Source organism: Salvelinus alpinus, chromosome 32 (assembly GCF_045679555.1).
Source record: "Salvelinus alpinus chromosome 32, SLU_Salpinus.1, whole genome shotgun sequence".
NCBI classification, from domain to species: domain Eukaryota; kingdom Metazoa; phylum Chordata; class Actinopteri; order Salmoniformes; family Salmonidae; genus Salvelinus; species Salvelinus alpinus.
In genome coordinates, this window is record NC_092117.1 from 19,263,423 (window position 1) to 19,287,918 (window position 24,496).

A 24,496-nucleotide genomic window follows, 5' to 3' on the forward strand; every position below is an offset into this window, starting at 1 on the left:
AGGATTTGATTTGATTTGATTCGGAGGTGTCAGGCGCACTGGTTTGAGTGTGTCAAGAACTGCAACGCAGTTTCACGCTCAACAGTTTCCCGTGTGTATCAACAATAGTCCAGCACCCAAAGGACATCCAGCAAACTTGAGAAAACTGTGCAAAGCATTGGAGTCAACATGGGCCAGCATCCCTGTGGAACGCTTTCGACACCTTGTAGAGTCCACGCCCCGGCGAATTGAGGCTGTTCTGAGGGCAAAATTGGGTGCAACTCAATATTAGGAAGATGTTCCTAATTTGTTGTACACTCAGTCTATGTTCCTCTAATTTCTCTGTAAAATGCTGCATAGCCAATACTTGTTGTTGTTATGCTAAACTAATTATTTAAAACATTTGGGGAAACGGCTCAGAATGTGGTTTTCAAATGTCTGAAATGTATGCCTAGATGTAGACCCAATGCGTTTTTCGTTATGCCATTCAATGTATTTTTTTATGAGTACATTTTTCCTTGTCTTTCATAATATTGTATTTACGTTTTTATTATGATATCTGCCTATGTTACTCATTTGTGTCATATCATATTGACTTTTAAACAGTTGGTCTATAGGCTACATGAAGTCTACACAATCTAAGGCAAATAATTATGTTACAAGTGACATTTCTATAAAGAGTTTGATTCGTATGACCTATTTAGCCAATACAGCAATAAAGAACAGGCCGATGTGTGAACTCCTTGCAACTCTGAAACGAATTTTCTATTTCACATTCAGAAACCAGTTGATAAAGACACACATTTTTTGTAAAATAAATGCGAATTTTGCTTAGACTATATTTATCTTTCGAATCAAATTCATACGTGGGTTGTTTACTATATTTGACACTAGGCTTTTAGATCACAAAATAGTGCATGGCTTTTGTAAATGTGCATTAGGCCTATATTCATTTTTTATCATTAAAACGCTGAAAGTTCACAAAAGTGGCTTATCCGTGAATCAATAAAGTTAAAACATGATGTCTAATCAATGATTGTGATTATAATAGTTTTCCTAAAGTCCATAGTCTTCAGGACAGCTGGGCAGCGGGCGTCTGATTGACTTTGCCTTGACATCTGGGAGGCCCTCTGGCCTGTGGCATGCGCATCGGCTGATGTCGCCATTTACATGCAAATTTACGGAGATCATGAGGGCCTGGCCCTGTATATTCGTACAAAAAAGAAGACGTCACCATCAATACTGTGGAGACTCGTTCCTTCGAGACGGGAGGTCTTAGTCACAAGGCACAAAAGAGCCACGCGCCAATGATCTGAAGAAATTCAGCCTCATCACCATGTTAGTTTTTGGTAATCTAATAATATATATTTTTTAAATGAGAATTTCAATATGATCAAAAATATAGGCCATGATGAAGATGCTTGGGAGCAAACAACTGATGCACTTCCAGGAATCTTGTTTTCACTTACGTTCAATGTGGTAGGCCCATATATGCTACAAATAACTTTTTTCGATTAAGAAAATAGTTGTAGCCTATGTGGCAAGTTGATTAAGACCAATTGATTGATATAAATAATAGATCAATAATACATATCAGATTCTTCATCCGTAAACGTGCAGTGTTATCAAATGGGAGATCAACAAACAACATCATTTTATTTGGAACGTGTGATTGTAATATTCTCCAAATGATGGCGAGTGCATTTTCCACGCTGTATGCCCACCATGCAGATGATCCCGGAGAATGAGCCGAGACGGATTCAGGCTCCTCGCCTGTGTGTGGAGCAGCTGACTGCCTCTCGCCACGTCCAGATGGCTTCTGAACACAGATTTGCATTCATTTTCCTCTAATATCTTCTGAAATAGCGGGGCAGCTGCATTTGTTGTCAAATACGGTTTAAAGCCCCCTTTCAGGACAGCATCGTTACCTACGTGACGGGTGTGGAGATCCATTTTCCCTCTCAAGTCAACAGTATCAGATCTAAGAGGATTTGTCTCAAAGTCTCCTAATTTGATAATCAGATTTAAATCGAATTGGTGCGTGTAATTAGGGGTTAAGTTCTAATAAACGACTGAAGCCATGTTAAAAAAAACAGTATGGCTAGGTCAAAGTTCTGTAAAGAAAGATAGGTTGGCAATCTGAAATGAACAGACAAATTTGCTCCGTTCTGCTCCCCAGCCTGTTTTATATTTGCGTTCATAGAAGAATGACAGTAAAAAATAAAAATATTAACTGGTAAATGTGCATTTACTTGCTTGTCTGATCAAAATATGTACTGTCCATACATTTTAAAACATTTAATTTTAACGCATGTATAAGGATATATATCTTATTATGCGGAGTGGCAATAAGGCAATAGATCTTGAAAGAGGTGAAAGCAACAGCTTATTATTCACTTATCTTTGGCAGCAGCTATTAACCCTCAACACCAGATAGATTGCTGAGGATACATCTCTTCCTCTCTCCTCCCCCATTCCCTCCCCCCTCCTTCAAATATTCACCCTCAATAAGGGTTTTCTGAAGCCATGGCTCGGACATTGGCTCTCCCCCAATTAATCAAAACATTATACTACTTATGACGCCTACTGTCACGAGATGAAAATAAGACACGACACCTTATTGTCCCCGATAATGTTTAATACAAGGCAATCTGGATCTTGTTTACATTAGAGGTCAGGGAATATAAATGGAATGAAATTGCACTCATTATGTTTTCCTGATTCATAATATCATTTGGAACATACCCTAAATGAGTGGTGGTAATTTCCCAAACTCATTATCCACTTTCATTATTCTTGTCATTTTGTTTGATAAAAACTTTTAATATCTGCGTCGCAGTAGATTAATTAAAACACAGTCAGTTTACCTACTCGGCCTTATTCGAGATTCTTAGTCGATGTCGTTTTCGATTAAATATAGGCTACATTTGAGATTAAACAAAGATATGACACGAATTTCAATATTTTAATCTAAAACATGATTTATGTAGGCCTAACATATGGGCCTATTAAATATTTTCGTTAGCTTAGCACTCATTAGTGAATTCACTGCCGGCCATGTCAATCGTATGTGTCATAATACTCCCAATTAAATACCCTAATTAAAACATGAAAATGCTTAATTACAAATCTTCTGAAAAATATAATGTACCATAATTTAAGCAAGCGTTCACAATAGACAAATGACCATTACAGGAATAGCTTTTTAATATAGTGAATGGATGTTGTGTGACGGTCACACCTCGTTGGATTCATATCATTGAAAAAAAAATCAACTCACCACATTGCAAGAGGAAAGTAGAGCGAGTGTTCTCAGGTTGCTTCTAGGCTATACTCGTAGAGTATAGCGCCAAAGCATGACAGGAACCGTCAGAGCTCCATATATGGTAAAAGCTACGCCCCATGAGCGTCATATTCTGACTGAGCCTCTCCCGTGGGTTTAGAGTTTTGGCTCCCGGGAAAGATTTCAGTCCTCGGGGAAAGAGGGCTTAGTTTTGCATGTTCCCATCCATCCTGCACGACGCGAAAGGCCCCTTATCCACCTCTCCTGCGTACCGGGAACACCTCCACGGTGATCAGCTTCTGCGTGTGTTTGTCTTTTGGTGAAGCAGCACCTTTCCATTTCAGGAGTGGTTTATTCAACAGTGTCCTGAAGGTTTTGGATGTGGTGCTTCAGGGATGTCGCTACTTTGAGAGCATCATCCACACACAACAACCATCGAATTTTTTTTGTCAATAAGCATAACAAAAAGAAGGAACAATAGCCTAAAAAAATCATAGTCTGTTGAACAAGTCACTTTTCCGGTCTGTGGATACCACACCAACTAAGTAGAGTACTTTGAGAATTGTTCACATCGCTGCAACCCAGGACGGACTGAAGAGGGAGGCGAGACCTGAGGACCGGGTTTTTTCACCTTGCAAGGCTGATACCGCACTTACGACATCCCGTAAACCCTCAAGGATAACACTTTTGGACGTTTATTTACCCAATTTCACAGGAGGCTCATTGCACGTAAATTGTTCTAAATGTTCGGGATTCAGGAAACTATATCGCGGGGTGGGACAACGATGAAGGAGGAACCGCTGGGTGGGCTGAATTCAGTCCGCTCATGGATGCACACAGCTGGGGTGGTTGATGCGAACACAGCCGCCCAAAGGTACGCATGCCAAATCATCTGATTTTCTCACGCATTTTTCATATCGACCCTCACTACCCTGTATCAATTACCGTCTCCCAATGCCCCCCTTCGACTCTCCTCTCTTTCATTACATCATATTACCCTTATTGTAACAAATCAAGAAATCTCTCGTACTCTACCGTGCTTCCACGTCTTCACTGTTTTCATCAGCTCCATCATCTATCCCCCGTGTCTGATACTTAACCGATATGGTCTCTTGTTTTCTCCCCGCAGCGGTGTTGGCTTGGCGCGGGCACACTATGAAAAGCAGCCGCCTTCCAACCTCAGAAAATCCAATTTTTTCCATTTCGTCCTGGCACTGTACGACAGACAGGGTCAACCCGTTGAGATTGAAAGAACAGCTTATGTGGACTTTGTGGAGAAAGATAAAGTAAGCGCTTCATGAGAATATAATTTACTGAATTTCATAATCTGTACTTTGAAATTAACTTGATGTATTTAGAGATGTGTGTGGGTCAGTAAGGCAGGTCACGTGCAATATCGACGTTTTTAACCCCATTCGTCGATGACAGGAGAGTGGTTGTCAGAGCTAAATCTTATTTTTGACAAATTATACATTTTAAATGATGAAATATCAGACAGTTAGATATATAGATAGATGCTTTATTTTCAACTCACCATCATCTCATTGTTGATTGTTTTCAGGAACCAAACGGTGAAAAAACGAACAATGGGATCATTTACAAAGTACAGTTGTTGTACAGCAATGGTGAGTGAAACAATTATTTTCATCAATTCAGTATCACCCAAAAGATAAAGGCTATAAAAAATAATAATAAGGATAATAATAATTTACAAATAATTTATTTGCTAAATAATTATTTATATTTACAGGTAAAATGATGTATTATGAAGATTATAGTTTTAGAAATTGTCTCGGTTAAAAACAAACAAATAATTGTTTTGGTCATCAAATGTACATCTCATAGCCTATACAGCCCTACCTCTGTCTTAACTTGGCATATTTGTTCCCCCAGGCGTCAGAACAGAACAGGATATTTTCATACGGTTAATCGATTCCATGACGAAGCAGGTATAAGCTACTGTTACTCATATATTCATACAGCTTGCTTACGCTAGAGACTGCTTCTAAACTTCACCTGCATTCTTCACGCATGCATACTATAGGCTAGGCCTATTCACGAGAGCGTTTTCATTATGCAATCATGCATTGACTGAAATTGCATTATAGACAGCGTGTAGACAGACATATAGCATGTTTTTGCGCAACTCTTAAGTAAGAATTAATCAAGCACTAAGTTACCATAAGCTTAGCCTACAATTGTGTACCTATACAATATAAATTGATGGTTTGTAATGCTGGTGCTTTCTGCCGATACGGATAAAGTGTATCAATAGAATAATACATAAACGTTTGTTGTTTACATATGAGATATCATAGGCTATTGTGTAATAAAGTAGGCTATTTTATTGTGTTGGAGTTACAAGTAGGCCCAAGTCATGTTTACTTGTTGAGTCCCTTTTTCTAGTCTGTGACTTTTAGGCATGTTGCTAGGCTTGACCCATATTAGGCTAAACATAACTAGGCCTAATGTTTGGAAAGAGATTCTGAAATAGCTCGTATAGCTAAAGCATTTCCATTCTTATAAGAATTCTCGAAATTACACCCCTAATCTCCTTACATTAAGGTAACTACACATCTGTAAGAGACCTTATCTGATATTTTTCAACCATGGTGGTTGTTATTACTACTAATTTACCGAGGGTTACAGCAGATCATCTGAATAGAGCCGTTAAAGCTTCCACCACTCAGAGGGAAAATTCCTCTGCGAATGATCCGAATCAATGACGCAGAACAAGCAGTTTATGGATTTCTCTGTTTCTGTAGCTGCAAATGGCGACATAAATCAAATCAATATAGATAATCGCACAGTGCTCAACAAATAAAAACAGAGCCATCAAAGAAGTAAAGTGGGGTTCAATCCCAGTAAGAATATGACGTCAACATGTGTAAGTGTGTAATTGTGTATTTTTTCCTCCTAATCATATAGGCCCCACGTTTAATTCAAAATGTCTTCATTTAATAAGCAAGTGCTATACTGAAAATATGGCAAGTTACAGTGCCGTATAATATGCCAGGTAGCCTAGTTCACTAAAGGGGAGCAAAGTGTCTCTCTTCAAAATAGAGGGAGGGAGGAACCGAGGGAGCGAGAGCGGCACAACTGATAGCTGCACACCATCTGTTTCAGCCAATGCTTAAAAATTACTCAACCGTACCGCCAGACACCGCTTTCTATCCACGGAAAGATCATTGTTAGCAGCTCAAAATAAACAACAGATTGCCCATTAACACTTTCCCCCAAATATCCACAGATTATAACCATATTGATGACACTTCATTGAAACTTCCCATATAAAGCTTATTCACATAGGCTAATATGTTATTGCAAAAATATATAATAATACTAATACTTACAATGATAATACGTATTATTATCTGCTATTATCATTTGACAGACATTGTAACATGTTATCATTTTCGTGCCTTTGCAACATTACACTTGATGTTTTTTTTTCACCAATAACAATATAGCCTAGTTGTTTTTTGGACTCAATAGTTTTTGATTACGGCATTAACCATGAACCATAATGCCGTTTATATTTAGGCTACTGTAAAGTTGATTATATACAGTGGCTCATGTATTCAGATATTTAATGTAGACTACACATTTGTGTCTTTAATTTTTCCAAAGGCGATTATATATGAGGGTCAAGACAAAAACCCTGAAATGTGCAGATGTCTTCTTACACACGAAATTATGTGCAGGTAAGTGTTGCTTTTTTTCTCCACAAACTCAAAGTTGTTGAAGAAGTACAGAGTTATACATTTATATATTTTCTCCCCATACTTGTTTATTGTATTGGCATATGACACGGAGTAGGCCTACGAGGAGTGGAATACAAACAGACTGGTACCCGGCTAGTTGTAGCCTACAGGGCCTCTTAGTGAATCTATTAGTCTGATGCCAGCGAGTCTGCGCCTCAAAACATGGAGTCAAGTCTTGGTTGATCCCACCTATCATCAGTGACCAGCGAGCTTTTTAGCGTCATTTAACCACGCAAATCCAAGGTCTCATGTGTCATGTTCCTCTGCTATTCAACGGTGTCATTGATACTAAAATGAAAAACGTATTTTGTTGTTATTGTTGAGCTCAGCGTGAGCTTTGTGAGAAGTTACTCAATTCGGATACAATCGGTTAACCTTTCTTTTGTTGCACCGGCGCATTGTTAAAGTTTTTTGAGAGCAAGTGCACCGACCGAGAACTGAGAATGATTAGCCTTAAAAAACATTTTTTTAAACTCGTCACTCATACAACATTTTATACATGCATTTATCACTTATTTGTGACGCGTGGAATTTGGTGCGATCTAGATATAATTTTACTGTCAGTGTCAAAGAGAAAGTGTATTCTGTAGTGGGATGCAGGTAGCCTATAGCGTTGAGCCAATAACCGAAAGTTCGCTGGTTCGAATCCCAGAGACCACTAGGTGAAACATCTGTGGATGTGCCCTTGAGCAAGGCACTTAACCCTAATTGCTCCTGTAATTCGCTCTGCATAAGTGTGTCTGTAAAATGTAATAAGACTTACTGAAGGCTATCATCATTAAAGAGGCCATGGGGTTATAAGTAGCCTATAGGCCTGCTCCATGAGAGTATTCTTCTGATCCTTTTTGCTCTGGTAAAACATTAAGTTCATTGTTGCACTAATACGCAGTATTAGAGTAAAATACACTCAACCTATCCCTGTCTGCATGTTGTGGAAAATACACATCATGTGATTTGAACGATAGAATGAACTCACAGTAGCTTTTAAAATGCATTATCTTTCTTCCTTTGCCATATGGCGTTGATCCATCTCATTTAGACCTGTGGCCATTATACAAGTATACATTTTCATTTCAAATGGTAAGCAGCAGTATATTTGTGTTTGATTTCAGGTTTAATTCAATCTCCAATCAAAGAACTGGAGGTATACTATAGGTTTAGAGAAAAGATGGTGGAAACATGTGGTGGAGGATAGATTAGTGCTTTTGAGTCCATAATTGATAAATGCCCCGCAGAAATATTGGTTGAGGGTGGCATCTTGCATCTCCCCCAGAAATAGCAGCTTGGCAATTAGAGGTAAACAAAAGCTGAAGCTGTGAAAAGTGACTCCCCTGCCTCCTGGCCCAATCCCCCTTCTACTTTCCTTTCCCTCTTTTCCAGCGCTAAGGCAAACGCTGTACCACAAAATGTGTTTTTTTGCAATTTTAATTATCCATCAGAATCCATGACAGGATAGATTTAGTGTACTCTATTTCTCTATTATTTTTTGTGTTTGAATTTAACACAATGACGTGTTGCCTTAGAAGGCGGCATACATTTTGAAGGATCTAATATTTACTCTATGGTTTTATAAACAGTAACAGCCACTGTGGTGATCTCAAACACACTCTTTCTTCCCCTAGCCGGTGTTGTGATAAGAAGAGCTGTGGCAACAGGAACGAGACTCCGTCAGACCCTGTGATCATCGACAGGTAGGCCCTGCTCCATGTCTCCTTCATACTGCTGTGATTGTGATCTGTGTTAGATTCAGCTCTGTTGGGAAGTGAGTGAGAATTCCCCAGTGTTTGGGTGCCCAGGTGGGTTGACTCCAACCTTCTGGTCAACTCTACGGGAACTGTGGCTGATTGCTCTGTGAGCAGGTGAGGGAGGTCTTTCCTTTGCGCTCAGAGGGGCGGTCACCACCTGGAGAGGGGCGTTCAATCACAGGTGCATCACGCAGGGTATTCGTCTAATTAGCGAGGGGTTTATCATGATTTTTGTATCTCATCCATTTTGTTGTCTATTTAAGTAGTCATTACCCAGTGCTACGGTTGTGAGTAAAGGTGGTTAGGGCTCTGTTGTGATATAATAGGAGTTTGTGGCAGTGATTTTTATCATAACCTTTAGGTTTACAGTATGAAAAAAAAATATTAGAGTTTTTGGATATTCAGATAACATATTCAGTGAACATAAACTGCATATTGGCTACTTACATTCCTTACATTAAGTATTTCTGTTATTCAGACTCCTCTATCTCACGGCTGAAAAAGGAATATGCGTGCGTATGTGCGTGCCCCGTGTCTGTAGGAGGGACTGTCCTCAGCATTGAGCCCATGTAATTCTCACCATGGAGTACTGAGAGACAGCAATGCTAATGTTTGACTAGCCGGAATCACTGTTTGTTTAGCGGAGAATGCATGGTATCTGACAGAGGGGACAACTCTCTTATTAGTAATCAAATAGGGCTGAGCAGTTGTTGCCGCCACTCCAGAAGCTTCTCATGTATCAGGAAGTAGGGGCTGCCCAGGATGCCTGCCTGGCTGGATTACCACAGCTACTGCTTCTCTAGACACCTCTCTCTCTCTACTAGGAGAGCTGGTGTTCCTCTATTATGTAGGACTGAATGTAACATTACGTTGCGGCCATTATGTATGTGATTTATATTGAGCAGCTCAAGGCAACACTTATAATTCAAATAAATATATAAAGGGCTCTCATCATGTCCTTTATGAAGCTGATTGTATAATCTATTAGTATTTATTGGATGAAATGTTCACACAAAAACCTAAAGTATGACAGAGAAACATCTCACTTATTTCCACTTCTTTTAAGTTTGCTTTGTAGTACTGCCTTGCCGCCAGGGTTGGGGAGTAACTGATTAGATGAAACCAGTTACATGTAGTCTGATTACATAAAAAAAAAAAACGGTAATCAATTACGTTACCATCAAAAATATTGTAATCAGATTACAGGTACTTTTGAAAAACTAGATGATTACTTCTAGGATTCATTTTAAATTCAGAAAGGATGTTTGCAGAACAAAATACATTAAAACTACTTTTTTGTTTTGTTTAACGACATTCAATTTAGCATTGAAACAAGGTACAAGTTTGAGTTTGTTCTACCTGATTGAGTCTGACCACAAGTCAGAGACCACTATGATGACACACCAAATGCGTCAGACTTTTTGTCTTCTTCTAATGCCTCTTAAGAAGAATGTAATCCAAAAGTAACTGAAAGTAATCAGATTATGTTACTGAGTTTGGCTAATCCAAAAGTTATGTTACTCATTAAAATTTTGGACAAGTAACTAGTACCTGTAATAGATTACATTTAGAAAGAAACCTTTCCAACCCTGCTCGCCACTTCATTGCGTTGAGTTTCACACTCTATTATTCTTAATTCTGTGCAATAAAACATGTAACATAAGTACAATAGCCAAAATGAAAGCATGGAGAATTACCATCAAAGAGGAAAAAAGGAGAAGCGGATGGATATTGTAAATTCAACTGGCTCAGAAAAAAGGCTCAGATTTTCATTGTGACAGGAGTGAATGGGAGTAGAGTATCCTTTTCCTCACACAATGAGCCGGTCTGTTGAATCACAAAAGCATATGTTCCTCATTAGACCCTCCCATTGTCTCCATTCCATAACTATGAGCAGATCAGTTCACCCTCCTGGACCCACACTACTTCCCATTGACTTCACACTGACTAAAGGGGGGTGGCAGAAAGGCTAGTTCTGGAGTTTTGGGGTTTACACAAAATCACTGAAGTGTACTGTACTGGATGCACATGTCACCCAGTTTACCATCCTGATATAGTAATTTTCAGTGAACATATAAGTGAGATTTTATGGCGCCTCATTGTGTTAAACTCTCTTGTTACAGCTCTCAGTTTTTCATGCAAGTTGTGAGTAGCACCTGTGCTGCAGTTGCTTCTGGCTAAAAGTGATTACTTTCAATTGAAGAGACCTGAGAGTTTAGTATGTGAAAAACAGGAGAGAGGTCTGATTGTTAAATCAGTAATGTCTTAGGTATCTGCCTACATTACAGTATAAAACATATAGTTCAGCTCTGCCACATTTCCTAGAGAAACAGTAGCATTGCCCAACCGTTAAGAAACAGATTTGGAGTGAATCATGGACGGTGTTGCCTCACTGTTACATTTTCCCAGATGGTAAGAGGGGAAAGCGCACACAGCTAGCTGGCATGTAGCAAGATATTAACTGGCATTCCCATGGATCTGGCATATCCGACTGAGTTTGGGAAACTTATCATTCCAAATGTGTCCTATTTTCCTGTGGTCAAGCCAGACATCTGTTTACCCCATTTTCTCTCCCAGTTCGATGCAGATTTTCAGTAATTTTTTTGAAAGGAAAGAATTCTTTAAAAAAGTTTGTTAGATTTAAGCCTAACAGCTGTCACAGAGTTTCAATGCTGGTGGATCTTTAAAGCTGCAATATGTAACTTTTTGGGCGACCTGACCAAATCCACATAGAAATGTGTGGTATAGATCTGTCATTTTCATGGAAAGCAAGTCTAAGAAGCAGTAGATCTGTTCTATGTGCGCTATTTCAATGGTTCCCATTTTTTTGTTTCGGTTTTGTACACCAGCTTCAAACAGCTGAAAATACAAAGTTTTTGGTTTTGGAAAATATATTTCACAGCAGTTTAGATGGTACAATGACACTCTACACTATACTTGCTTGTTTTGTCACATAAACTGAAATTAGGCAAACTTTTGGATTTTTTGCAACCAGGAAATGGTGGAGAGATTTCTGCATATTGCATCTTTAAATATTTCAGATAACTTTTGATGTCATTGCATTATTCATATTTGTTTTATGGTGAAAGAAAGTAACTATTGTGTGTGTGAAGGGATGCTCTAAACTGCTGGGTAAAGGCTGGCCGTTTTCTGCTCTGACTGTACGTTTAAAGTCTATTGTGTTCTGTGTGTCTTTGCATACATACTTTTTTCTCTTCTAATCAGGAAATGAGAATGTTGGAAACTATGTTGGCCCTTGCAGAAACAAAAAGACGCTGACTGAATTTGGTCAATAATTGTATCACTATTGCTATGACTACAGTACTTCGCAGTTGGTTATAATCATATCTTCCCGTTAGGAAGTCAGTGGTGGAACGGATGTCACATCTATAAGCTAGTGGCGCCTTAAAGTGAGTGAGGGCGTGGGCTCATCCAGGCAGTAATTTGAGTATCGAGAGTTATAGTGATGAGGTGCCCAATATCTGATTAGCTGGTTTCCCCATTTAAAGTATGTGTAGAGCTGCGTGTGCCAAACATAACTCAATTTGTGATGACTCTCCTGCCCTGGTATCGGTCTTCACTCTCCTGCATATTGACTTTGTCTTCTCCTGTGTGAAAGATTATATACATGGTCCAGGCTTACGCGTGGATTTTGTAATAAGAAAGAGGAACATGCTGTTGGAAAAAAAGAGAGAAAATGACTCATTCTCTCTGTCAAAGTTCAAAGGTTGTGTGTATCACAGAGGAGATGCAGCAGATTAGGTGAGGATAGCAGAGGAGGGAGTGTGTTTTCAGAGCTCTGGCTGCCCATACATGAATTTTGAATCTAATGTATGTTCACACAGCTTAACATCCGTGTCAATTTACGCTCCCATCCAGAAAGGAGGACTGTGGACCAGACCAAATCATGTCAGCTCCGCTTATTCCAGCTTCAACTGCACTCCCTTTCACTTCCTGTCACAAAGGTCAAAGAGCGCTGACCTCTGGAGGCCGCTCAGCCACTGAATAATTCATGACATTGACTTATTATTTTTATTTTTTCAGTCATCAGCACACATGGTTGTGCTGTGGAAGGGTTTTATTAATTTAGCTCATTTATAAAGGCCTCCACACCTGTTCGCATGTTAATGCAATTACTTTTTTGGCCTAATGCAAATTTTGCACTATGTCGCTCATTAGTGCGCTGTATTTTCTAAATTACTGTGCGTTATTGTTCATTTGTGGAACACCTACGAGGTCATATCCCAGAGTGCAGTGCACTTGTTGTCGAGTTGTTTGTCAGCAACAAAAGACACCCGGGTCGGACCATCTCATATGTGGTTTCTCTTCTCTCTACCAACAAATACGAAAATTGGTGTGGTGGTGTGTTCCCATCTGGGTTTTGCAAAACCGTGATTAACTCCCAAGCTGAACAAATGCCAGTATTTATAAGGTCAGCTTTTTGCGTTGGAAATGCTATGTAAATGAGAATCAGCGAAAGGGGACATTAAGCAAAATTAAATTCATTGTCTCCTTTAATGTCATTTAAATTTTTGGCTAAGCCCTGGACTGTCAAAGAGGATTTCAGAGACCATTTTAATTACACATGAATAAAAGGGGGGTGTTCTCATAGAGGCAGTGTTTTGATAACCTGTAAAGAGAGGTCTGTTTATGATTGATTGATTGATGAACCACCTACAGTAAATGACATATTTCCACTGCATCTGCCAAGGTTTATTGCACCATAAACTGTATGTAGTGTTAGTTCACCATCCATCCACAAGTGAGAATTATGCAATGCAGAGGTGCAGAGCAATGCACAGGTTGTGTTGTTGTGTTCAATACTCGAGGTGTTTCTCATGGACTCTTTGTATCATTCAGAGGAGGAATTGGATTTGGTTCGGGGATGGTGAACATACAGTTTAGACATTCTAAACAGTGCAGTCGATTAAAGTAGCTGCCTTTGGGGAAAAACACACACACACACACACACACACACACACACACACACACACACACACACACACACACACACACACACACACACACACACACACACACACACACACACACACACACACACACACACACACACACACACACACACACACACACACACACTCAAACTTTTCATGTTCATGCCTCAACAATATTTCCATCTCCGTGTTTTATTTACGGCTGTTTTCAGTGTAATTTATTTGACAGATGTGAGTTTTTTGACACCCTGTGAGAAAGGAGAGAAGAAACTGGCCACTGCACCCTGGACTGGAGTGATGTTTGAGTGAAAGTGTCTCCTCTTGAGCCAGATTAGGAAAAGCAGGAAGTGTTGAGAGTGAAACCTGCACTTGGCAGCTCTCTGTTGGCTTGCACTTGCCGAAAAATGAAACCCAGACCCTCTTTGCAGCCTTGGAGCCAGAAACTCTTTCCCACTGTTCCAACATCCAGGATTGGGTAATACTGTTCACTAAGCAAAACATGACCTCAAATTATTCTGTTCTGTTTTTTATTCCCTCCTCCCTCATGTCGGTTTTATCACAGTTTGTAAATGTCAAGACATGTACAAAAACGCACAGTATAAATTATATTTTCCAAATGACGCTCTCATGTTTGGGTTCACATGAGTGGCGTCTGAAGGTAACATGGTGCCTGGCGTACACGGGGGAGACCCACCTCACTTGTGTAGGATTCCCCAGGGGCATCAGCTAATGGCAAGACTTGACAACAGCACAGAAGATGGGGGTGTTGTGTTTTACTAGTGCTGAGCAGGGGTGATGACTTTAACATGTGTGCAGAGAGAGCAGGAGATGTGTGTGTTTATTAAAGAGAGAGAGAGAGAGAAAGGAGAGAGAGAGAGAGAGAGAGGTGTGCTGTACAAGAAATAAGTCTGGACCAACAAAGTGAGGGATTCGGCTCCAGCTTGACTGCACTGAAAGACGAAACATGGTTCCACATGTGTTGAGAAAGAGCAGTCCATCTGTCCATGGAGACAACCCCTCTCCCCCTCTCCTTCTCTCCCCCTCTCTTCCCCCATTTTACTCCCTTGGTTCACTCCGTTGACAGAAAAAAGACCAGAGCTGGGGCTATGGAATGAAGGCATGGGCAAAGAGCAACACTGGACCTCACTCACACACACACATGCATGTGTACATATGCACCCCTGTGCACGCACACACATATTTTTGATTTATAAAATGAGTGATATTTTTTGTAACAATTTTGATAGTTTATATTTTCCAGCTTCGGTCAAGTTTCATTATCTCCTATTACATCCAATAACTCTGTGGAGTATCATGGTAACACTGTACATTAAGTTGCCCTAAAAGACGATTACAATCAAGCATAATATTTGGAAATGACTAAATAGTGTGATGCTGTAGAAATATAATTTATAAGTGTAATACAGTACACGATGAAAATGGTACTTTATTGAAAATGAAATCAAACCTAAATAAAATGTCGCTCCAGCTCCAATATTTAACAGCCGTCCTTTATAATTAGACTCTGTAGCTGTTTAGTCTTTGTTTGGTTTCTTAATGCGTTAATGGTACAAATGCTTTTTCAAACATCCTCGGATCCTATGATTCAAATTTAGGTCACCCGTCGCTCTGTTTTTACATGCTTCTTTTCCTTTAGAATTTTTTTTCCCTTTCTTTCTTTTGGCATGTTCTCACTCCCGTTAAATCCTTATTAGGTTCCCCCTAATTGTCAAACTAACTGTTGGGTCAACCTCAGTCGTATCTGGCCGTAAAACAGCACATTAGGCCCTGGTGAGGGATATATGTGGTATTTCATCGGAGATGGAGTAATGCTTGGGTTTTATGGTTAAGTACCAGTTCACGCCCACGCCATTTGTTTCGCATTAGGCTGGAGGTTTTGTAAATCAGATCAATATGTTTGCCGTGATGTGATTCCTCGCCGGGATCTCCTGAGTCGTTCTTTCCTCCACTACTTTTCTTATAGGACCGGTTGTCGATGCACACTCACTCCACCTACCCCTCCCATCCATCTCTCTCTCTCTCTCCATCCCTCCCTCCATCTCCACCTCAATCTATTTCCATTTTCTGAATGTAGCAATTTGTAGTGTGACATGGCTGAGATTAGGATGGGATGCAGTCGGAGGAGGATTGCATTGGACATGGTCCTGCTCCCATGGCGTGGGGTCACATGACAAAGATGGGGAATTGTGGGATGGGGTCATCAGTTACCTCGAGGAAACGAGCGGGTCTTCTGGTCGCTCCGATGGCCCCCAGGGGTGCCTGGGATGGATCCGAGGGAAAGCCCCAGAGAAAGTCCTGAACCAGTGTAATTTATTAAAAGTGACAAGTTATTTCTAAGTATAGCTCGTTTTTTGTTGTTGCCCTCTGTCCACAAATCACGTAGATTTGATAAATGTAAGGATGACCCCCTCTTTTTACATATACACATCTTCCATTCAGTCTGGGAACATTTGTATTCTGTTTAAGGAGCTAGTTCTTATTGTTTGAAATAAAGCAATCAAGGAATTATTTGACAACAGCTATGAAAATATTTCAATATGCGTTCAAAAGTTTGTTGTAAAATGTTTGTCTTTGTAAATGAAAACCATCTTGTTGCATTTAAAACAATCCACTTCAACATCTATTTTGGTGGCATAGTCAGATTCTCATAATTCTTATATTACTGTAAAGCGTAACATTAGATTTTCTTAAACGATATTATTGTATTCTACAATGAGCCTCCTTTCCCATGTGGAGTGGTGTGGTCCTTTTGACCCCCTCCCCCTTTACAGCCGGCCCCAACTGCGTTAATGATATATGACAGAAATTTCCTTGTGCTGGTTCAGTGGCAAGAAAGGTCCTGGCTAGTCTATATCAATCCATCTGTCTTATGTCCCCATGTCTTGAATTACCGCTTGATGGAAACCTGCTGCTGGCTCCTCTTGCCAATTGAAATCAGATCTCCTCTACAGCCCGGTGTAATATTGATCCATATTCAACACCCAAGCTGCCGATCAATCACTATTGATTTACAATAAAAAACACTCCTATGCTTGTTCAGCACCACATTCGATGCGGTGGAAGAAAAAACAGCATTGTGCCTTTACCATGCAGGGACCAGAGCAATATAAATATGTGAGGAAAGGAAAATGTATTCTTGGTTTGAAACCATGACAACATGGTTAGTGTACACCATCAAGTGCTACAACAGAAACAATGTTCCACTCCAGTCATGTGAAACGACGATCCATTCCAGTCATGTGAAACGACGATCCACTCCAGTCATGTGAAACGACGATCCACTCTAGTCATGTGAAACAAACCAATAACAATTGTTTAATGGGACAACACTTCTATTAGGAGTCATGTATTGAAGAAGTCCTGCCCTGTTTCTGAATTAGCATACATCTCTATTGCAGTGGGGAAGTATAACTGTCATGTCAAATCTGTTTGAAATTTAAATGGAAGGCTTTAAACGTGGGTTCAGCCATGTGCACTTCAGATTGATTTCTACATGTTAATACAATGACAAGACTTCCTGTGGCTTGATATGAATTGGCCTCTCATTATCCCACCCTCACACACAGACATGCTCTCTCCCTCCCACACCCTCACTACTAGAGCCCAGTGTTGAGTATAGAGCAGCCTTAGTAGCTCCTGATCATGTCTTAGTCCTCCCCCCGACCCTCTGTAAAATAACTGTTCCCATCCAGCGGGTCCGAGTCCCGGCGCAGGCCCATGGACATCTGAAATAAATTATCCCCAATCTCTGACATCCAGGAGTTTACAGTTTTATAATGATGGGGAAAACCACATGTCCCTGGAGGGAGCGCACATTTTTGGGATACCTCCCCATCTGTTTGGGTCTAAACTCAGGCCGGACCAACAGGACAGCACGGCACATTTTACCAGCCCTGGTCCAGCCAGTCTGGAACTCATTACATTGTGTGATAAAGCAAATTCAATAGAGTTCCCTCCTCAGTGATTGTGGCACCGTCTCTCGCCTGGTTGTCCCTGTGTATGTGCTGGTTGTTTGTTTGTCCTGGAGAGGCTGACTGAGGGTTAATGTAGGGACCGGGCCAGCCAGGTTGGAGGCGACGCTAAACCCGAGCTGCCTGGCATTGCTCTGCTCCCTCACCGCTGGCCTTGTTTGGACTGCAGCTCCGGTTTGCTTTCTTAGAGGGAAGCTGAGCCCTCATAATCACTGGCCCTTCCTTTGGATGGGGAGCGTTGCGCAGACCGGAGGGAGTGATGACATAGTCCGAGAGGCCTTGCCAGTCCACTGTCGTGCTCTTAGCATATTTATTTTCTCTGCTCATTGTATGGTTTAAGTCACATCGTATTATGTTCGGCCCTTATGCACGTGCAGATCACTCTGATGGGATGAGGTATATGCTATAGACCTGTGGGCTTTGTCTTCACAAATCATTGTGGGGATTACTGACTGGCTGACCTGAGTGTAATCTTTATCAGTCTAAATGACCATATCCTCTGCTTTTGGCGCCTTCATACGTGAACTGATAGATCCTGACAGACAGAGGAAACCTGACCATTTTCAGAGGATACTTGTAAGATCTAAACCTATTCAATATAAGAACAAGTGTTCTTGAGACCTCCCTATTGTTTTAGACTACTGAACGGGGCCGCCGGAAAACGTGTGGTGAGACGGCATTTGCCACAGCACTTTTCAATCAGGTGTGGCAGCGCCACACCACTTTTGATTTAGTTTAATAACACATATCGACACAAAATAAAATATATCAAGACAAAGCATTAAAAAGAGGGGCAAAGTGCTGTTTTTTAGACCAATTTGCCTCATGATTTGTCAACTCACACACACTTTCTCTGTCCTTCACATCGGAGTGCTGCTGCAGGCTCTTTGCATGTCTTGACCAATCAGATTAACGGAAATCACAGATCGTGCAGGCCGGGCACCCGCTCTCCACTTTCCTCCAGTATTTATTTAGCAAGCGTGATAACACATCACTCCCAACAGACACAAGCAAAAACTCTTCCATAAATGTAGCAGCCTATATTACATTTACATTACATTTAAGTCATTTAGCAGACGCTCTTATCCAGAGCGACTTACAAATTGGTGCATTCACCTTATGATATCCAGTGGAACAACCACTTTACAATATTGCATCTAACTATTTTAAGGGGGGGGGGGGTTAGAAGGATTACTTTATCCTATCCTAGGTATTCCTTAAAGAGGTGGGGTTTCAGGTGTCTCCGGAAGGTGGTGATTGACTCCGCTGACCTGGCGTCGTGAGGGAGTTTGTTCCACCATTGGGGTGCCAGAGCAGCGAACAGTTTTGACTGGGCTGAGCGGGAACTGTACTTCCTCAGAGGTAGGGAGGCGAGCAGGCCAGAGGTGGATGAACGCAGTGCCCTTGTTTGGGTGTAGGGCCTGATCAGAGCCTGAAGGTACGGAGGTGCCGTTCCCCTCACAGCTCCGTAGGCAAGCACCATGGTCTTGTAGCGGATGCGAGCTTCAACTGGAAGCCAGTGGAGAGAGCGGAGGAGCGGGGTGACGTGAGAGAACTTGGGAAAGTTGAACACCAGACGGGCTGCGGCGTTCTGGATGAGTTGTAGGGGTTTAATGGCACAGGCAGGGAGCCCAGCCAACAGCGAGTTGCAGTAATCCAGACGGGAGATGACAAGTGCCTGGATTAGGACCTGCGCCGCTTCCTGCGTGAGGCAGGGTCGTACTCTGCGAATGTTGTAGAGCATGAACCTACAGGAACGGGTCACCGCCTATATATACGTATATCTAAACATTAGAGATTTGACATGCTGTATTGCATGGAAATGAGACACATCTTTCATTCTGATCAATTGTAGGCTACTATCAACAGCAGCTGCATAGTCTAGCCTACTACAGTATGTGCCCTGTCCCTCTAGCCAGGGTAAACGAAGCGGTAACGCTGTGTATTTATAGTCCATTTGATTGTGAGAAAATGTGAATGGGATCAAATTTGGTTTATATTCAAACTTGGGCTGACTAGGCAACCTAGACTTTTTCAATCCAAAATGATTAACTGGAATTAATCAATAAACACAATAGCTGACATATTTGAGTAAATGTTTTATTAGGCCTACAGTTGCACAGGGCAGAACTACACAATGTCAACCTGGATGAAGCAAGCTCAGCCCTGTGAGTTTTATTGTCCAATCATGTTGCTTTCTCTGTGTCTATATATAGGAACCCACTAATCCTTCTTTATTAAAATAGAATTCATATGAACAAGTTCAAGGTTGCTGCAGTTTGACAGGTTTTTCATCCTCCCCAAGTTCAGGAGTTTTTCCAATATATATTTTTTAAAGGATGTGACCATGATTAGAAAAACTCTGGTCCCATCACAGCCCATGTTATAACTTTTTACAACAGATGAATCACGTAATACTGTATTAGGTACAACTTTTTACCTGGTTAGGTTACCAGATCAGGAAAAACTACTGGTCTCCGAATTGTTTTCCCGCCACACCACTCTGAGACCTGTTGTGCCACGTCTGCTACCGAGAATGTTTTATTCAAATGCCACTGTTGTGTTTTGTTATTGAAATGGCTTGTCGATTGGAATAGGGTCAACCTGGCCTGACAATACAATCTCATTGTATCCAGTGGAGAGTGAAAGACATAGCAGTAGTGTAGCCTCACCAGAACACACAGTGAAATTGAAGGAGGGCGGCAGAGTGAGTGGCTCCTCCAGATGGAGATCCAGGATAACAACCCCTTTCCAGAGATTCCATAATAGGAATCTACCCAGGCTCGCCTATTAAGTTGTGCAAACAACGAGGAATGAGCAGAGAGAGAGAGAGAGAGAGATAGGGGTAGAGGAGATTATGTGGAGTGAAATGGACAACCCACATGGCTTCACCTCTCTTGTGCAAGTGCCAAATAGACACTGTCGGGAAAGTCTCAGCTCATGCGGTCTACAATAGTCAAAGAACAGCCTTGCAAAAATGGCTCTTTTTTCAGTCACAGAGGTGCATGACAAGATTTGTTTTTGTTTTCTGTTGGGAAAGGGGAAAGTATGACATGCAGGTCAGGAAGGTCAGTGTTGGGGTTAAGAGGTCGCAACCTCTTTGGTACCTGAGCAACCTCATATGGCTTAGCCTTTTCTCAGGCTCCTCTAAAACGGGGTTGAAAGATGTGTGTTTGTGTGTGTGTTTGGTTGAATGGTAGGTTCCCTAGTGATCTATCATCAGCAGCAGAAACACAGATAGGATGGCAGCTACTGCAGCTAATCAGCGTAAGACAGATTGGCAGGACTTTCTCAGTTAAGATGCATAACACCAGGAACAGAAGGAGTCAGAAAGACTGAGTACAGTGGTTGTTGAACTTTGACCTCTCACACAAATAAAGAGTATGTAGAACAACTGTATAATCATCCAATGAAAATACTTTTTCCTAACCAAAGTGTTTTCTTCTTGTCATACATAACAATTGGCTATTATTTTTCTTGTGTCAGTTCTACCAAACATAACATAGTCCCCCAATGTCTCTAAAGCTGCATTTTTCTCAAAGATAGTCTATTTGTGTACAGATTGGCCTGTCACTTTGTGAAACAACATTCCTGATGTTTTATTGTTGCTCTGCCATCACCCTCTCTTCCTGTTTACAAAGTGGCTTTTTGTCGTTTGAGGGAAGTAAACTTCATCAGGTCGACACTGAGGTGTGCTTCTCATGTCACTCAGTGGAGCTTTCCCCTAATGAAATGCTGCATACAGATTTTTGCCTGCGGGCCCAGGGGGATAAGACCGTGGAAACAGAATGAAAAGAGCCCTTTTCCACATTCTCACTCACATTCTCACTCACATTCTCACTCACATTCTCACTCACACACACACACACACACACACACACACACACACACACACACACACACACACACACACACACACACACACACACACACACACACACACACACACACACACACACACACACACACACACACACACACACTTGCTTGAGTGCATCCATGTGAAGAGATCCAAATCTGCAATTTATTCAAATATTGATATTTCTACTTGTCAGGAGAAAGGTGCCTTGAAATTTCCTCTGAGTACTCCTGTCAGAAAAATTGCAAAAAATATGTCAGATCATTCATAAATGGAGTTCAGCACTCTGAAGTCAGCAGGGAACAGCAAAATATATATATATGCTTGTCAATGAAGAATAGGAGCAATATTAAAGAGACTAATGCTTCCTCTTCCATCATGTCAAGCAATCAGCCATTGTAGGCCCATAGTGTAAACTTGTGTAGCAGTTTGTGTGTGTATGTGCATAATGTATTTGAATGTGTACATATGTATGTATATTTATCTTCATGTGAATGAGTGTGTGTGTGCTGGCCACGTTGTGACTCCTGCTTAGATCTGTTTGTTGTCTCCTCTATCGGGACACACCATTTCCCATCCTGCATCAGCCTATGGGAGCGTGGCCCTCCTGCAGAGGTCCGTAACCGGACGCTGCCCTCCATGTGGTTTGAATTAGGGCCCCTGAAGCTGTGAAGGACGCCTCAAATGACGAGAGGCACTCACACACAAATTCCAATCTGCTGAACGGCGGAGGAAAATAGCTTTTTCGGGAAACCTCCACGATTTTTTGGCTCGGGCCCGGAGCGATTAAAACAAGGTGGAAACCAATAACTCAATGAATCATGACCATTTGTCCCATGAAGTCTGCCTCACTCAGTCACACCCATATGCACGTCCAAATCAGCTCTCTCAGATTAGAGCTTTTCAAACTCAACCAGAGAAAAGCCTTGTTCAGTATTCCCTTGGCTGAATGGAAGTCTCAACACTGGGAGCAGATTAGGCAGACAAGGTTCAGATGATGCATGGGGCAGCGAGGCTCCATTGTGCGAAGGCGATACAGAAAAGGACCCAGTATCTCTCTCCGTTGGTCATGTGACACTATAGTTCATAGCTGTTGACGAGGAGCGGTTTGGCACAGCTTGGGACCCATCTGGGTGGTGCAGATACCCAGACAGAGGAGCTATTTTACAGCTAGACATCTGTGTGGCTGAAGAGATATTTAGCATATGCTGCTATACCAGAGAATGTGCTTCCACATTGCCAGTCATAGATTAGTGCTTATTTCCTAAAGCCCCATGGAAACTCTGATAGATGCAGTACAATCCAAAGTTGGCTACGTGAATAATAATTTTTGTATCTTTGTTGCTTTAGAAGAAAACACATCCTATTCGACTTTGTAATGACTCCATCGATTAAAAAATAAATATATATAAAAAATAAATTAAACAATACAATTTTCATTATTTATTTCACTGTACCCTGCAATCACTCCTGCAACCCTGTACATGTGACTAATCAACACTGAATCTGAATCTCTGGATCTGAATCTGAATGGCTAATGTTAAGGCTAGGACCATGGCTGGCAGGTTGAGACAATGCCTGTCCATCTACCTGCATGCCACCTTTCATACAGTGTGTCCACAGTGGGGGGGGGGGATGCGCAGTTGTCTGGGCTGCAACACGGACCAGTGCTCTGCTGACAGGGAGAGGGTAAACGTTTACCACCTCAATCCTCCATTATCTCTGTGAAGGCACTTGAAAATAAGGATATGGATTGGGTTGGTTTTGGCAATGGCTTCCACAAAGGAAGGATTACTTGTTGATACAGTAATAATATAATTAGGGGTTATCGGAGTATGTGTGCATTTCTGAGTAGTCAAACTAGTCTGTATAGAAGAACTCTATCTGTCCATATATGTGTACGTGAAATGTGTGTGTCTCATAAGATTACACACCTCTTCCCACAATCAAACAGCGACATCTTCCTCAAACTATTCAAATGAAGGCATACTAAACTGGTGGTAACAACAACATTCACCCCCCACAGAGCGCTCTTCCACAGAGATCAGGAGCTCCGTTCCTGTCAGCGGTGCTTTGTCACGTAGCAGAGTAGCGTGGAACTCACCCAGAGCTGTTGAACAAACACCAGCTAGCCTGTCAATAGCACCTCTGCAAACTAATTGCCTGTTAAATTAACCATCCCCGAAGCTGCCCACACACACTTTGACTCTAAGCGCACCTTGTTAGAGGACAAGAGATACTCTTCTGTTTGACACCTTGTTTTTATTTTTACCATTTTTGTAGCTGTGCACAGTCCAGTGACCGTGAGATGGCTTTTTTGTAATTCATAAAGAAAACCTAGTGTACAATTAGGTTGGTGTGATTTTACTTCACAAAGCAAGGGTTACAGTATGTATCATTTTATTTTTCTTGTTTCACTTATTGCATGGTCATAGACAGTTCACCTTGGACCATCTGTTATTGTTGTGTTTTTTTCTGTTGTCATTAGACGGTAGTAGTGTAGTAGCCCGTTGGTTTGTCTGTAAGCCTGTATTAACAGTGCAGTGGGATTGACACAGCTGGGGAGAGCAGCTTGAGGCTCTACGCTCAGGTATACACAGCGGGGTTCAAAGCTCCTTCCTGAATCCTGATCAGAGCGCTACCTTGGCCAACCGATGGCCTATTAAATATACATGGGCAGGGGTCAGATCTGCAGGTCCCAGCTTCCTCCCAGTCATGTGCACTTAAGCGGAAGGGCTGGGCAACAATAAAAACCTCCTCTCGCTCCAGTGAGCTCTCCCCTGACACCTCCACCTCCAGTGTGTACGTCAAGGACAGTGCTCACCTAGCGCTGCATTACAACCCTGCCTTTGTGAATAGGCCAAATGGTGGATTTTCTTTACACTTGTCATGATATATTTATATTCAATAACACCCAAG

At 41.4% G+C, this 24,496-nt stretch overlaps 1 protein-coding gene across 4 annotated transcripts in view; it reads left to right on the forward strand.

Annotated features, from left to right (window-relative positions):
* Positions 1-3,422: 3,422 nt before the first annotated feature.
* The window catches only part of LOC139562186 (transcription factor COE3-like), a 74,340-nt gene continuing 53,266 nt past the window's right edge, over positions 3,423-24,496 (forward strand). For 2 of the 4 annotated variants that reach the window (XM_071379608.1, XM_071379609.1), the window contains exons 1-6: positions 3,425-4,136; positions 4,392-4,548; positions 4,824-4,887; positions 5,156-5,211; positions 6,893-6,966; positions 8,649-8,717. In XM_071379608.1, coding sequence (XP_071235709.1) covers positions 4,006-4,136; positions 4,392-4,548; positions 4,824-4,887; positions 5,156-5,211; positions 6,893-6,966; positions 8,649-8,717 — 551 coding nt within the window. In that variant the 5' untranslated portion in view covers positions 3,425-4,005. Of the gene's footprint in view, positions 4,137-4,391; positions 4,549-4,823; positions 4,888-5,155; positions 5,212-6,892; positions 6,967-8,648; positions 8,718-24,496 lie in introns of all 4 variants that reach the window. The other 2 variants (XM_071379606.1, XM_071379605.1) reach the window with 2 other exon arrangements.